This window comes from Dryobates pubescens, chromosome 13 (genome assembly GCF_014839835.1).
Source record: "Dryobates pubescens isolate bDryPub1 chromosome 13, bDryPub1.pri, whole genome shotgun sequence".
NCBI lineage: Eukaryota > Metazoa > Chordata > Aves > Piciformes > Picidae > Dryobates > Dryobates pubescens.
Window position 1 is genome coordinate 29768277 of NC_071624.1, and position 16705 is coordinate 29784981.

At 44.3% G+C, this 16705-nt stretch overlaps 1 protein-coding gene and 2 non-coding genes across 3 annotated transcripts in view; all 3 read right to left on the reverse strand.

Annotated features, from left to right (window-relative positions):
• Nucleotides 1-16705, reverse strand: part of TEX14 (testis expressed 14, intercellular bridge forming factor) — a 32099-nt gene that overhangs the window by 11343 nt on the left and 4051 nt on the right. The window contains exons 2-18 of the mRNA XM_054166215.1: nt 14435-14549; nt 13979-14144; nt 13158-13294; nt 12053-12134; nt 11494-11624; nt 11071-11184; nt 10498-10621; nt 9927-10105; nt 8171-8322; nt 7252-7442; nt 6897-7047; nt 4944-5884; nt 4133-4236; nt 3071-3150; nt 2245-2511; nt 1596-1696; nt 364-457 (exon numbers count right to left, since the gene is read on the reverse strand). Coding sequence (XP_054022190.1) covers nt 364-457; nt 1596-1696; nt 2245-2511; nt 3071-3150; nt 4133-4236; nt 4944-5884; nt 6897-7047; nt 7252-7442; nt 8171-8322; nt 9927-10105; nt 10498-10621; nt 11071-11184; nt 11494-11624; nt 12053-12134; nt 13158-13294; nt 13979-14144; nt 14435-14549 — 3129 coding nt within the window. The remainder of the gene's footprint in view (nt 1-363; nt 458-1595; nt 1697-2244; nt 2512-3070; nt 3151-4132; nt 4237-4943; nt 5885-6896; nt 7048-7251; nt 7443-8170; nt 8323-9926; nt 10106-10497; nt 10622-11070; nt 11185-11493; nt 11625-12052; nt 12135-13157; nt 13295-13978; nt 14145-14434; nt 14550-16705) is intronic.
• On the reverse strand, nt 15112-15327 carry LOC128897758 (small nucleolar RNA U3). Its single transcript, XR_008462575.1, has one exon. It is a non-coding gene; the product is annotated as a small nucleolar RNA U3 (small nucleolar RNA).
• Nucleotides 16322-16537, reverse strand: LOC128897759 (small nucleolar RNA U3). Its single transcript, XR_008462576.1, has one exon. It is a non-coding gene; the product is annotated as a small nucleolar RNA U3 (small nucleolar RNA).

Consider the following 16705-nt stretch of genomic DNA (forward strand, 5'->3'; position numbering starts at 1 on the left):
GGAAAGTTGCAGAAAGAGATTAAGCTTAGCCCTGGGGTAAACCCAAACAAGGTTGTAAACAAGTTTTGGTTTGTTTGTTTGGGTGTATCTCTTTTTGTTTTTAAATGTAGGCAATTTTAAATTTAGGTAGCTGCTGAAACACAGCAAGTACATAATCACCACACTCAGCTGTATTTCAGAGACTGCAGTGCTCAAACCTCCTCTTTCAAAATCCTGCATACCCTGAACTCTCACCAAAACAATGAGGAAGAAGAGATCGAGTGACCCTGAGGAATCAAGCTCCAGGCTTCTGACAAACATGTTGTACAGCAAGACTCTCTTTCCCTGACTCAAAAATACCTTCAAAAGAAAGGGCCCATTTACCTGCACCCTGAGTACCTGATCCTGCATCTTCAGGCAACTCTTTCTGTACAGATCCTTCACAAGCATCTTCTAATTTGTCCTCAGCATTCAAGGTCTGAAGGAGGGGGAAAAAGAAGAGAATGCAATTTCTCTCAGGCAAGCTGTGAGGAGCAGGACAACTCTCAGAGGATGATATTCACAAGAATCAGAATGGAGAGACAAACTTCAAGAGCTTTTCTTCAGCAAACAGCATGGATTGGATTTCACAGTCCATACAATGGTTCTGAATCTTCAAGAGATGAAGATTGGTTTACAGTTACTGAGGCCTGTTACTGATAGTGCTGTGAAGGAAAGGCTGAGATTATCAACTGCCTAAAACTTCTTTTCACCCCCAGATAATATAATTACCTGGGAAAGGAATTAAAAAAACATGCCCCTGGTGGTTTGGGAGTCCTGTGGTGTTTAGTTGTAGAGACTTTCTGTTGGTGGTGTGGGGTTTTGTTTGTTTGGGGGTTGTGGGGTTTTGGGTTGGGTTTGTGGTTTTTTGGTTTGGTTCAGTTTTGGGCTCTTGCCTGCTTGGTGTTTTTTGGGCAGGTGTGTTTTAAAGGAACAGGATTATGATTTTAAATTAAATAAATGATTTGATAGTTTTAAATGAATCCTGTGTCTGTAGATAGTATTTCCAAAGGAAAGAGTAAAACCTGCCATTCTCCCAGTTTCTACAGCTCTTCTTCAAATCAAATGGGAGCATAATGAAACCACCCTGTGTAACTTACACCCCAAGGTCTTGACAGAGGCTTCACTCCTTTCTTCTCCGTTATGTTCACTGCTAGATCTGAACTCCCCTGGGCAGTAGTAGGAAGGAAATAATCAGGAGTCAAGAATTCTTCAGACACATCAGGAGATGAATTAAAAACACAATGTAATTCCCTTGAATGCCCCTGTGAAAGACATCATCATTTGAGATGCTTTCTCCGCTATTAAACCAAACACATTTTAGTCAATAATGTTAAACAACACTGCATCAAACTGAAATGATACTTGATTGGATTGCTCTGAGTTTCAGCCTCCTGCTCCTTACATGACCCTGATGGCTTACAGAACCAAACAAAACAAAACTGGGGGGAAGCAGAGGGGATTGTTAGATCACAGCTGAAAAGATCAGCTGCCTTGGTAGATGTGTATGCAAGACCAGGCTGAACTGCTTTACAGGTAATTAGCTGCCACTAGATTTCTTGGATTCCTGTCTTTACCCTAGAGAGGTTTTCAGCTTGTTGAGGAAAGGCTGAATCCTTATGAATGGCTATTGCAGACTCTGCTTCTTCATCCTGTGATGGTGACCAGCAACTTCTCCCTAGGATGTCAGAACAGAACAAAATTATTAGGCATGAAATAATAGCACTGATGGAATACCAATGAGAGCAGACAGTAAAGCTGGATTGTCAGGAACATGGAGAAATAATGACATTTAAATGCTCACATTGTTAATCTAGGCATGTGACACTTTCCTTGTTCCTTTATCCACAGCTATTACAAAAGCAGTACCCACTGTGCTGCTACAGAAAAAGCATCTCTGTAGTCCAGCTGAAAGAAAGAAAGGGTGAAAGCATACTGGTGCATTTGAAAGCTTTGGGTCTCCCACACTGATACAGAGTAATCAACCATGATGAAGGGTCTCCAAGCTCATTATAATAGGTGGACATTAACTACACCTATTAACAGGTACTATTCATCCCAGTCTATTACTTATGTTCACCAATGACTAAGTGATTGCCCTGCTTTGGGGCCAAGGCTCTGGAAGGTAAAACTGAAACTGCTGTAACAAAATGACAGAAGCTGAAATCTGCTCAGAGATGGAGAGAGACAAAAAGAGAAGAGATTATGTTTTGTCTCCAACCTTACCTCCAGAACTTCTAAATGTAGACTCTAAATCACTCTCCTCAGATTCAGATCTCTGCTCACTGCCCAGATCCCAAGGCTCAACATTACCACCTGTCTGCCACCTGTATCTTTGCTGGCCTTGACTTTTCTGGCATCTAACAGTGACATGTTGGAAGGCTTCCTTTACACTCTCTGCTTCGCTTTCAGACGTAAATTCATTGGCTGGATGTGGAGAGCCAAGTTCTAGATGTCCTGAGGCCAGTCTTCTGGCCATTTGCTTTACTTCAGCTATACAAAAAGAACAAAATTACCAGTTCACACAGCAGAATCAGGACTGTCAAAGCCTTCCTGTGTTTCGTTGAGTCTGCAGACTTTGAAATGCCAAAATTATAGCCTGTAAATCCCTTCATCATGGAGAGAGCTAAACACATCCTTCCATTTTAAGGAAAGCTTAAAACCTGCATAAATTGATGTGCACAAGTCTTCACAGGAGCGCTTTCTGCCGGCTGCCATTCTCCATTATTCATGCCTGTGCTGCCACCCACTGGTCACTGCCATACCGCCCTTTCTAAATTCGTCGGCGTCTCTCCCTTACAACCAACAAAACAGGGCTAGAAATTCCTTGAGCTTTATCATCAAACCATCCTAATGTGCCTGTGGTTATTTTATGCCCCAAATGTGCAAGACACAGGATCCCACTCATTTGGTTTTCATCCAAGAGCAGTGTAATGGCGCTTCAGCAATTAAGGCACCCAGACCTTCCTTAACTAACAAAGATATGTGAAGTTTCAATGCACTGCACTGCAGTAAGACTTGCTGACATTCATGCTAACACTGATTTACTTACTCCTCCATTTTGATTGCATCATCCTTCTCTCCTCACTTATTTTTGCACTGTGAATTTCAGATCCTGATCTTGCATAGCACCTGTAACAAATGGTGATGAAAAGCACCAGACTGTCAATGCACAAGAGCATGAAGTATTCCCCAGTCAGTACAAGGCTAGAAGTTGGTTTGATGTTAATTAAAAGGCTGCAAGCACATGTTCCAAGAACCCAGCAGAATGGGAAGACTGAGCCCTTAGCAGCTTAGAAAGCACAGTTATCTAGGTCTATTATGGCTGAACCAGAGAAGCTGTATGTTAAATCTAGATCTCAAAAGCTGTCAACTGCCTTCAGACGGTGTTGCTACATAAACACCAACAATGAATGCTGCGTAGATGTGGTTTAGTCAAGTCAGTAAGGTGATCAGTGGGCAGCTGCAGATAGTCAGAAGTTCAGATCTGGACAACAACAATCCTACCATGACTTGAGTTCCACCTAGAGTTCATTACTTGACCATCTGAATATATCAGCATCTGACATATTTATCTTCCACCCAAGCATGTCCTTTGCCAACAGGTACTTTTAAGATGTACCTTCCAACCACATTTAGAAATACAAAGGGACAACATTAAAAAGCACAGCAAACATAATGAAGTTACAACTGCTCTGCTGTCACTGGGTTTAGCAAGACTGTTCTACCCCCACAGCCCCTAACATAGGTCCTAGTCCTTTTCTACTAAGAGGCTGAGCAGAAAAGGAAAACCACCTGTGAGTGGTTGGACAGTTATTATACTGCTCTCTTTAAGCACTGTTACCATTTTGGATCACTGATGTCCCTCAGAGCAGCATCCAGAATCTGTCTGAACACCTCTCTGTAAAACTAACTCCCTGTCACAGAAGATACCCCACCAGCTCTGCAGCTGACTGCCTCACTGCAGGGTCCTAACTGTGCAGATGGCTTGTGGCTTACTGCAAAAACACTGAATGCCATCCTCAGACCTGGATGGGCCAACTTTTGACAGCGGCTGTACCAAGATGAATCTGCTAGAATGAACTCTTCTGTGAAGATGCTCAGAACTCACCACCTCTCCTCTTCACTTCCACTTGCTGCAGAGTGTGAATCACCTTCTCTCTGACACTGCAAGTTGAACTTTTTTTTGCATCTTACAGATACATGTGGGAGTAAATGCTGAAATGAGTCCAACAAGCCATGATTCAGCACACATCAGGCATTCTGGTAATTACCAGCTGAATTGTCTATGCCATACATTAAGAACTGGACCATGGACAGTTTATTCCCCAGGTTATATTTTAGTAGCACTGATTATGAAAAACAACAACTCCAGGCCTTAAGCCTAGGAAAATCTCTGCCCTGGATTAACAGCAGGTTTCAGATGCATGGAGGCAGACACTCAGAACATGTAGTTCCCAGGGCAATGAGTGGACCTAAATAACTCAAGATGATTTCTACAGCAAATCAATACATTAATTTCTCTCCTTCTCTTTGGGCTAAGCATGTCAAATGCTTATAATTAATAATGAAAATTACCTAGAAGCCCTCAGTAATGGCAGCTTAGACCTCCATAACTCCATAACAAATGTCTTTCTCCATTCACCCTTTTCTCTGGCAGTTCCATCTCCACTTCAGCACAGGATTTTAGTCCCTCCCCAGCCACTGAACTAGTATTTTGCTGGGAGGGAAGGGGAGAAAGAAGAAGTAATACTACAGCACTGCTGAGCTGACTATTTTCATTCCTCTATATTATGTATATGATATCCACCTGCATTTTAAAAGGCAAGTTCATCTCTCCTCTTGGACCCCATCCATAACTATGTCCCATTACTTACTAAGGAGTATGGAAGTGATAAACACAGTCACCTTACACAACACTTTACCTCATGGTTTAGACTCATTTGATCATCCAGGCTTTTCACCATGCTGAAGCTGAGATCATGATGGTTTTCATTTTTACTCTCCCACTTTTTGCTTGGAATTGTCTCAATTTCCTTTGCTGTCTTTGAAGCAGCTTGGCAGCTGTCTCCACCCAATGCTCCCTGTGCCTGGCATGCTATCAGTGGTGGAATATAGTCACTTGATGGGGGACCTGTAGCCTGCCATACAAAAATATTCTCTCCAGAAAAAGGATAATTGGTACTTTGAGGAGTGCCATCAGATCTGTTCCAGTGTGTTTCCTGGAAAACCTGTTTGGTAAGCTGATTCATTTTGATTTCCTGAAGCAGCTTCTTTTGCTTTCTGGTGGCTTCCTCTCTATCCAGTATCTGCTGTGTTCTGCACAAGGAATCTGATGCTTCCTGCAACATGCTCTGGCCAATCTTTACGTTAAGGACACATTTGCTGATGTACTGGTCCGTTGGGGACATAGGCATCGTTCTTCTCCCAGCACCTCTGCTCACCTGTGCCAGCATGGAGAGGTCAGAAGCCTCTCTCATCCCTTCCTCCTCTTCTGTAGTGTACTCTGGACTCGATTCTGGGAAGCCACCTTCCTCATAAACTGTTTTTTCCTCACAATGCACTCTAGGGGATGCAGGAAGAAGCTCTTCCTTTTGCTGCCTTTTTTCATCCTTTCTTGTCTGATGTGATCCAGTGCCTTCTTCCACTGATTCTTCTTGAGGTTCTGAAAAACTGGCAAAGATTTCATTGATTTCAAAGCTACAAAGGCTGTCATCCACATCACTGACACTGAGGGTCATCTCCAGTTCAGAAGCTGCATCACTGCTTTTGTCTTGTGCAACAGGCTGTAGACTGCTGGATGCCTCTTGGTCCAGTAAAGCACTGTTCTCAGGAGCAGGAGAGTATCTTGGGGCAGTAAAGCTGTCTGGAAAATTCAATTTTAAGTGTTAAGCCATTTCTCCAGATATCCATTAGAACACATTGCTTTCATGCATTTAGGAGGTACTGTCTTTTAGAGATTACATGAGCAGCATCTAACACTCTGCTGAAAACAAGTGTGCCTCAGCTTCAAACAACCAGGCTTACCAGCTCACCTTAGCAGTTAGGGTGGTAGCTAGAACCCAAAGCTAACTGCTTTCTCTTTTTGAACTATAACACACATACACTGGTTGATAGTAGGTGGAACATGAGCCAGCAGTGTGCCCAGGTGGTCAAGAAGGCCAGTGGCATCCTGGCATGTATCAGGAATAGTGTGGCCAGCAGGAGCAGGGAGGTCACTCTGCCCTGTACTCAGCACTGGTTAGGCCACACCTTGAGTCCTGTGTCCAGTTCTGGGCCCCTCAGTTTAGGAAGGAGGTTGACTTGCTGGAAGGTGTCCAGAGAAGGACAACAAAGCTGGGAAGGGGTTTGGAGCACAAGCCCTATCAGGAGAGGCTGAGGGAGCTGGGGTTGCTTAGCCTGGAGAAGAGGAGGCTCAGGGGAGACCTTATTGCTCTCTACAGCTACCTGAAGGGAGGTTGTGGACAGGTGGGGGTTGGTCTCTTCTCCCAGGCAACCAGCACCAGAGCAAGAGGACACAGTCTCAAGCTGCTCCAAGGGAGGTTTAGGCTGGAGGTTAGGAAGAAATTCTCCATAGAGAGAGTGATTGGCCATTGGAATGTGCTGCCTGGGGAGGTGGTGGAGTCACCATCACTGGAGGTGTTTAGGAAGGGACTGGATGGGGTGCTTGGTGCCATGGTTTAGTTGATTAGATGGTGTTGGATGATAGGTTGGACTCGAAGATCTCAAAGGTCTCTTCCAACCTGGTTAATTCTATTCTATTCTACAATGTAACACAAATGTACATGCTCATATTATAGTTATTTTTATCAGACCTTTATGGACTGAAGAACATGCTGAGTGAAGAAGGCAGGACATCCTGCTTAGAAGAAACTCACCAGCCTCAGCTCTCTCCTTTTCCTGCAGTGTCTGTGTTCTCTTTTGGTAGCTAAAAGCTGAAGCCAAACAGATGTTCACATCTGCAAAAACAGCATGTCTTGGTGCCTTTGACACTTCATCAGCATGACCAGTTTGAGACTTAGCTATGTCCTGTAATACAAAACATGCAATAAAAGACAACTACATTTGACAGTTCAATGTCTCAGCTTTCTCTTTTAAGGAAAAAGAGACTCAGAAAAGGATACTCAGTGTTTCAACTGTCCCCACCTAGATTTAAGCAAAACAACTTGAATCTGAATGGAGAGAAAACTCTGCAGTATTAAATACATGGAAGGCTACAACCCTGCAAGTCACCTTCAAGTCATTTCTCATCATATATTGAATGTCCTGAAGTTTCAAGGAGCGATTCTTCTGTTTAGGCTCTAGCCCTGACTTTGTGATATCATAATAGGGCATAGGAAGTCTGACATCTGCTTCTAACTGTTGTCCTGAAATAATCAGCTGTTTAATAACTGAGTCTTCAAGGCCTTTCCATGGAGGGGTCTCTGCAAGACACAAATACAGACTTTGTCACAAGCTGCCTATCAAAGTTAATGAAAATAAAGACAAAAAAAGAGGAGGGAAAAAGAAAAAAAAGAGAAAAGCAGCAAAGGCAGTGAAGTATTACTGTCTGCATGCTCCCTGATTTACAACCACACAAGCACTCAGTCCAGCCTGGCATCTCCTCCCTTTAGAAGGAGCTGACAGCAATCTCCCAAGGACAGCTACACTGCAAATCACACTCTGGATTCTTTATTACCAACTAGCCAACAGAGAGTGTAATTTTTAGGGTAATTGTTTATCCCATTTCACCATTAAATAGTCAAGGTCAATACATAATACATGACATTATCTGAGCAGATGAAAGCTGCACAGGCTTGTTCTGGGCTTTGTGAAGTCAGCTGAATGTGCTGCTGTCCTCACATGAGGAAGAAAGATAAACCAGCAGGAAAACACCATACCCCAAATTGTATCTGTCTAACTCCAACCATGAGCCTCATCCTTTAGTTATGTAATTTGGAGTTCCTTTATTAGATTTTTACAAAGGTTTCCAGCAGCCTTTGCTGCTGTCATTAACTTTTGGGCTCCTTTTCCAAATTAGCTCTGTACGAGCCATCACAGCAAGGTTTTAGAGGCCCCCAGGGGAATCAAACAGACACTGTGGGTTCACAGTCTGCACTGCAAACATTCAGTGGGCCACCCTTGTGACTAAAGCCCTAACCTGCAGATGTACCTGTCAAGGCTTCCTGCATTACCACACAGAAGCTGTAAATATCTGATTTGACTGTGACAGCTTTTTCAAGGATTACTTCAGGAGAGCACCACCTGTACAGCTGGACTGGGACAGGAACACGTGTCAGATCACTGTGTGCTCCACCATCTTTGCTGCACAAAGAGAAGAAAGTTGTGAGTTGGGACAGAGAGCACACTCAACTAGAAGGCATCTCTTTTGGAACTGACCACCTCAGTTTGTTGTATCTGTCTTTAGCTTAAATATTTAAACAGTCAAGTTGGGGGAAAAAAAAGTGTAATATTTCCACACCAATAAATGTATTTTGGCACATTACAGCAACCAAACCACCTCCTTTAACAAGCTTACACTCAAAAGGGAATCAGAAAGCTGAAAAATTCCCAGTAGAAATTTTATAAGCAACCCTTTAGTTCTGGCCAGTGTTCTCTGACTACAGACAAAACACAACAAGATGCTACCTAGACTGTCAACACTCAGTCTGTGATGTTTATGCATGTCTAGGAGATAACTTCCTCCTCACATCTAACTAGTTTTTGTTAGCCAAGAAATTGTCACAAGATATTAACTAATTGAGTTTGCAAAGAGGATGAGGAAGTATCTCTGCACCTTTCAGGCCCTTACCATCAGCAAATCTTTGTTTATCAACTTTGCTCTTTTTCTTTACAGTCTAACCAGCCATAACTTCCTTTCTAATCAGGCTGCACTACAGGAAAGAAGTAAAAACTGTGTAAAAGTACTCATTTATGAAGATGAAATTACTGGTGTCCCACATAAAAGACACACTCTTTTTGTCACTGGTGGCAGTTAATTACTACCAGTTCAATGAGGTGTGGAATCTTCAATCATTTTAGGTAATCCTCCATAAGCACAAGTTCAGAGTAACAAGAGGGGACTTAAATTATATCCAGGCCAGCAACAGAATTAGTGAATCAAAGAAGAATTTAATCTCTGTTCTAGAAGATTAGGTTCTGTTTCTCTGTGATGATACTTTTATGCTCTAGTAAAAAGCTCCTTCTCTAGTTTCTATTTTCAGATAGTTATAGAAACTAAGTCCATCCAAAACTTGCTGCACTGTCTGTGACAAAGTTAATGTCCCTGAGCAGCAATACTTTGGAGTTCTTCACTGCCTGACTCAGAGGCAGGAAGCCCTAGCCATCAAGAGAGGCACTTCAGTAGAATTTAACACTGCATTTGAATTCAGTTGTGTCTATCCCTTTCATGGGAGCAGTGAGGAAGTTCAGAATAGAATAGAATAGAATAGGAATAGAATAGAATAGGAATAGAATTAACCAGGTTGGAAGAGATCTTTGAGATCTTCAAGTCCAACCTATCATCCAACACCATCTAATCAACTAAACCATGGCACCAAGCACCCCATCCAGTCCCTTCCTAAACACCTCCAGTGATGGTGACTCCACCACCTCCCCAGGCAGCACATTCCAATGGCCAATCACTCTCTCTGTGGAGAATTTCTTCCTAACATCCAGCCTAAACCTCCCTTGGAGCAGCTTGAGACTGTGTCCTTTTGTTCTGGTGCTGGTTGCCTGGGAGAAGAGACCAGACCCCACCTGTCTACAACCTCCCTTCAGGTAGCTGTAAAGAGCAATAAGGTCTTCCCTGAGCCTTCTCTTCTCCAGGCTAAGCAACCCCAGCTCCCTCAGCCTCTCCTGATAGGGCTTGTGCTCCAAACCCCTTCCCAGCTTTGTTGCCCTCCTCTGGACACATTCCAGTTCTGTACCTCTCTATCATGTATTCCAAGTTGCATAGCTTTGCCTCCCCAGAAGAGACCATCTGAACAGCATAGGAGGTAAGTGACCGGTGGATAAAGCCATGGGAGTGCAGGAAGCGCAGAGCGTCGCTGATCTGAAGCAGCACGTGCAGGATCGTCTCCATGTGCAGCACTGGGAACTCTGTACGCTGGAAAAAAGCACCAAAAAAACCCCAAAAGTACCAAATCTGCACTGCAGGTCCTTAAGGCTTGGTGTTCAGAAGGTGGCAAAGAAAGTGAACAGGGTACAAATTGTAGCAGGAAAGCGTTCAAGGGCAGAAGCTGGTCTCACCATGTTTGCAGTATACAACCACATTCAACAGCAGCCTTTTTAAAGCTGACACCAAACAAGGAAAGCAATGGAACTGCACCTAAAAATTACCTAAACTATCTGCCAGTGACCAACCTCACCAGCTCACACTGAGTATCTGATACTATGCAAGCCTGGATAACACCGGCTGATGATTGTCAAGCTGGCAGAAGCAGTCACCGAATGCCTTCTCAATGAATTAGTATTAGAACCCCCTAGCACTGCAGTTACCCTTTCATGAAGGATGCTGTACAGGGAGCCAAAGTGAACTCGTTCATACACCAGACGGGTTTTCTCCAAGTCACTGGACAGACAGACAGACATCAGCTGCAGCAGATGGGGATGACGGAGCTTACTGCAAGGGGAGAGGGAAAGCAAATGCATTGCAAGGGAAATCTCAGGCTGGAACAGGCCTGCCTGGCCTTCGGGGTGTTTTTATCAATACAACGTGAATGCTTCCAACTTTGCCTTAAATAGCCACAATTTTTAAAGACCCATAGATCAGGAGGCATTCAGGAAACAGTGCTTACTGCCACAATGAGGAGAACCTAGAAACAAGCCATCCAGCAATGTGCAGGGAAGCATTTAGCCAGGCACACAAGGAGAGAGTATCACCTTCTCCTGTATTACCCACTGGGGAGCAAGTCGGGTGTAAGAGACAGGAAAGACACATCTGTGTTTCTCATCTGGAGAGGAAGTGTCACCACAGCCTAACAGTCCTCCCAAGGTTAATCACATTTCCTCACACCACTGGAGACACTCAAAGCCCAGGGGCACTTGTGGCTACTGCACATTCTTTCTTACCTACTGTGCTCCTGCTCTGCAATGAGAAGATCAGCTAAGCGCAGTTTACTGCAGTTCTGATGGGGCTCAAAGCTGAGTTCTTTCACTGTAACCCTGCTGCCTCCCCACATTAAGCTACAAGGAGAAGAAAAGGATTTTTCTACAGGATGCTGTCTGCAGTATTTTTTTTTTCCAGATACAGAATTACTTCAAATAATTTTGTCACTCTGGAACACTCTGGTGCTGTCCACTACTGACCCCAAGAGGGCCTAAAGATGATACCAATCAGTGGACTTCAGAAAACCAACTGCAGTCAGAAAGCAGTGGATGAATACAGAACACACCAGAAAATCTATCCAAACAAAGCATCTGGTACTATTTATCAGCAAGTTATTGTAACAGATACACACTAAGTGGGGCTAAAATCCCTTTGATTCCACTTACTTTGTCATCAGCATGTATGGTCCAACATGGTAAGAAAATGCTGGTTCATCATCTGCCTGAACCACATCTTTTTCCCCAATAATAGGGAGAGATGCCAAGTACCCCAGATGGCCACTGCCTGCAAGATAAAACTGAGACCACACCAGGGTATAAGCAAAAGGAATATGCAATAGTTCCCAAGATCTGCCACATGTCACAAAGTCACTAACAACCTGAGTGCAATCACTGCAATGGGAGCATCAGAATTCAGTTAAAAAGATCTCTCTGTCAAAAGCTTAACTTTCTAGAGAAGCTGAAACAGGGAAAGCAGACAGAGTCATTAACTCTCCCAGGTGACATTTAACAAGGGAGTTTTCTACTGCCTGTTCCAGAATGGCTTCCTCTGGCAGGGCACACTAATGACTAAAGGCCTGACAATTTGGGCTCTCCACCCCTTCAGCAAAAATCAGAATGCACTACAAGTTAAAAATAACACAGGCAGGGTAATTACTGTGAAGAATATAGGACTGAAAAAAACTGTGCTAATACCATTGGAAAACCATTCTCCATAGCATCTTACCTTCCCAAAACCAAAGCTGTAAATGTTCTTGGCTGCACCAGCTCCACCTTTTAGAAATTTACCCAGAGGACTGTCAACATTTCTAAGTGACAAAAACCACAAGTAACAGAGGTAACTAAGAAGCCAATGCTTTGAGTAAATACAGAAAAAAAGAGAGAAGAATGCAGAGAGTCTGCATCATAGAATCATAGAACCAGTAAGGTTGGAAGAGACCTCAAAGATCATCAAATCCACCCTGTCACCCAAGACCTCACGACCATACCAGCTACATATTCCTAGTGTTGCATTTGGCTGGTGCCACACAAAAGGTGGCATGTGGATGCTGACATTCCAAATCATTGTGCAAGTCGTTAAGGTTTGTTAGACACACCATTATGATATATTTGATTAAAGCAAGGTAGGCCAATTAAATTATGTATACAAACAAACACACAGAATCATACAATGGTCTGGGTTGGAAGGGACCTCCAAAGGTCATCCAGTCCAATCTCCTCTGCAATAAGCAGAGGCATCTTCAACTAGATCAGGTTGCCCAGAGCCTTGTCAAGTCTCACCCTGAACATCTCCACGGATGGGGCCTCAACCACCTCCCTGTGAAACCTGTTCCACTGTTCCACTACCCTCATGGTGAAGAACTTGTTCCTAACATCCAATCTAAATCTGCTCTTCTCTAGTTTGAAACCACTGCCCCATGTCTTATCACTACAGCCTTTTGTATACTTAATTTGTATGCTTTCTGGTCACAAGCCTTTATTTTTCCTGACATATATCTGACACAAAAACTCTTGGAATAGTTGGAAACACACCCCTAAAGATCTGCAGTGACTTCAAAAGGTTAAGAAACAAACTACTTCATGTTACCACCTTTCCAATACTATTAAAATCCAATATTTCATATTGCTGATTTCAAGAGTATCTCTTAATACGTGGGTATTTACAACTATCAAGTTTCTACCTGGAACTTTCACAACTGAAATAAATGTCTAATACACACTGGGTTTAGATGTGATACGGACAAAAAGAACATGTTGATGTAAAGAGAATAGAATATGGAAGCAAAACTCTTCATAGCTCAGTCCTTCAGTACCTGAGAAGATATTCTTACCCCTGAACAAGGCCACCAAACCTAGATGGACAGCAGACCAGGGCTTTTGATGAGCCAACCTTCCTGAGCAGGTCAGAGGGAAAATTTTGAATGGCAGCCTGCATGTGGAGTGTACAACGCTGTATAAATTCCAGCATCTAAAGAGGAGGAGGAAGAGAGAAAAAAGACTAACAAAATGACTTCAGAACTGCAAGAGAAACCACTTTAAATTAACAGATCATGACTACTGAAAAAAATAACTACTTCCCTGCAACACTGAAATAGGTATTTTAAGAAACAGCTAGACAGAAACACTTGAAGAACATCAATTAAATGAAAATGTAAGAGAAAGCTTACTTCAAGCACTAGGTGACAAACTTGCAATTGCAGTATCAAGTTGCTTTTTAAGAGGAGCACTGCAATAACAAGCAAGAGGAGTACTCTGAGTTTTACATATCACAGTCATGAATAGGCCTTCTCGGGATCACATTTTGCCACCGTGCCAGCAAAAATGACACCTCTGCTGACACTGTTTGTGCACAGACTGAGACACACCTGGAAACTACTCCTGAATTGCACATAGAAGCAAACAAACAACATACATCAGGGATGCAAACCAAATGCCTGACTCTCCTGACCGCACACGCTACACATAAAAGTTCTAACAATTTCCATCCCTGCACATGAGCAAAATATGAGCCAAGAGGACTTCAAAGTACCATTACTGATGTTGAAAAATTATGTGAGATAGATATCCAACATGTAAAAGTCAAGAATTTCTCCCTGGAATGTGGAACTTTCTTCACTTTAAATGTGATCCAGCATGTATTACACACACATACCTGAGCACTGCTTTCTTTTCCAGCTGACATAGCCCAGTACTGAGGACTTTTTCCATCTTCATCATGTACTCTCAGATCACCTCCTGCATCCAGTAACTTGCTAAGAACCCACTGATTTCCTGAGAAGGCAGCTGCATGGACCGGGGTGCTCCCATCATAACAGCGACTGAGGAACATTACAGCAAAGTGTTTGTTACTACACTCAACCAGCTGTGCTGCTGGGGTAAAAAGCAGCACTCCTGCAACGTCTGTGTGCTCCCAAATAACAGCATACACCATGAAACAAGGAAAATTAGGCACCTATTTACCTCTGAGAATTTTTGGTTAAAATAGCAACGGGCACCTAAAGCACTTGTTGTTTTCTATATAATGAATGCTGTATATCCCACTGACTAAAACCCCTAAAAGATGAAACACTCATTTCAGCTCAAGAAAAAAAATTAATTTATACTTAACTGATTAGCATCTGAGCCATAATGCAACAGCACATCCACTATTTTACCCAGTCCCAGCAATGCAGCTGTGAAGAGAGAAGTTTGTCCCATGGAATTGACAGCATCAACAAAAACACCTACAGGAAAGAAAAGAGAACAAGAGGAGCAAACAACCTTTCCATAATGAACTTTGTATACATGCCATGCTCCACTTGGCCACAATGCATCCAGAGAAAGGATGCATAAATACCAAAGTACCAAGCAGGAGATGCACTGATAACACTGGCAGATGTGCTGGTAAAAACCTCTAAACTTTTCTAAAGCAGTAATTAAAACAAAAGAATTGTTAGTTCAGGTAATTTTATTCAAAGTAAATAATTTCTTCCTCCTGAAAAAGAAAATAGGTAGCTCAGAGGACTATGGATCTAAAACCACAACGGTTTGGTGGGTTCTGTCACACTCGACACAAAACTGATCTGGTTTTGGAATCAAGATTAAAAACAGACACTCAGACACCCACTACTAACATAACTGCAAGACATTTATTGTCACTGAACAGAGCAACCTGCTGGAGCTGAAAACATCCCTGCTCACGGCAGGACACTTGAACCACAGGAACCAGAATGGTCCCTTCCATCCAAATCATTCCATCATCTGTTTTTAGAACTACGATTAAAAAAAAAAGCAGTGGGTCACAAAACCACTCAGCCAGTGCTCTCTCCCTCCCAGCTCCGCACAAGGCAGAGCTGGGAACGGTCATCAATGGCGAGAGGCCCCTGCACAAGCAGCGCCTCTCGCCCGCTTCGCGCTCAGGAGAGAGCACCTCTCTCCTCCTCGTGGTTTGTGACGCTGATCAGGTAAGATCACTCTCCTCTAGTGACCAACTACAGAAATGATCCCTGAAAGTATAGTCTTAACTTCACCCTTGCCGCGCCGCGGCCCCTACCGCCACCCACTGCCCTTTAGCACACGGACACCGCAACTAAGGGCTCAGACCGCAGACGCCCTTGACCCCACCCAGCGCCCGGCGCGGCGGTAAACGGCATGCACGACCCACGCATCGTCTCCGCGACCCACGGGAGAGCGACGAGGCGGGACAACGCGGACGCCCCCCCCCGACATTTGCATGTTCTGCCTCAGAGGACCAATCAGTCTGTCATCAGCCAGGTGTGACACACATCTGCACCCTCCCCGGCGGGCACAAAGCCTCCCGCAGGTCCATGCAAACTGCCGCTGGCCTGTCCAGCAGAGCATCTAGTGCTGACCCATGCACAAAAATGGCCATGAACTCCTCAGCCCCTGCTCTCTCCCTCCTAGCCCTCAGGCTCACAGCCCAGAATGCCATCAAATCTTGGGCTGCATCAAAAGAAGTGGGGCCCAGGGAAGGGATTCTGCCCCTCTGCTCTGCTGAGACCACACCTGCAGTGCTGGATCCAGCTCCAGAATCCTCAACACAGGGCAGATATGGAATTGTTGGAACAGAGCCAGAAGCGGCCATAAAAAATGACCCCAGGGCTGGAACCCCTCTGCTGTAATGGCAGGCTGAAAGAGTTGGGGTTGTCCAAGCTTAGAGAAGAGAACACACTGGATAGACCTTCTTGTGGCCCTTCAGTGCTTAAAGAGGCTGGTCAGAAAGCTGGGGACAGACTTTCTAGTAGCACTTGTGACAAAACAAGGGGTGGTGCTTTTAAACTAGAAGTGGAAGAATAAGCTTAGAGAGGAGGAAGCAATGTTTGACACTGAGGATGATGAGACACTGGCCCTGCTTGCCCAGAAAACTGTTAAATGCTCCATCCCTGGAACCATTCCAGATTAGGTTGGTCGGACCTCGAGAAGCCACAACGGTCCCTTCCTCATACCAGCAACTGCTTTTGGAACTACGATTAAAAAAAACCCAGTGGGTCACAAAACCACTCAGCCAGTGCTCTCTCCCTCCCAGCTCCACACAAGGCAGAGCTGGGAACGGTCATCAATGGCGAGAGGCCCCTGCACAAGCAGCGCCTCTCGCCTGCTTCGCGCTCAGGAGAGAGCACCTCTCTCCTCCTCGTGGTTTGTGACGCTGATCAGGTAAGATCACTCTCCTCTAGTGACCAACTACAGAAATGATCCCTGAAAGTATAGTCTTAATTTCTCTCTTGCCGCGCCGCGGCCCCCACCGCCACCCACTGCCCTTTAGCACACGGACACCGCAGCCAACACCAAGGACCACGGAGCCTCGCGATCCCGGTCAGCCCCGGGCGCCACGGGGAAAACGAGATCCGCGACCCACGGACCACTCTGGGACCCACGGATG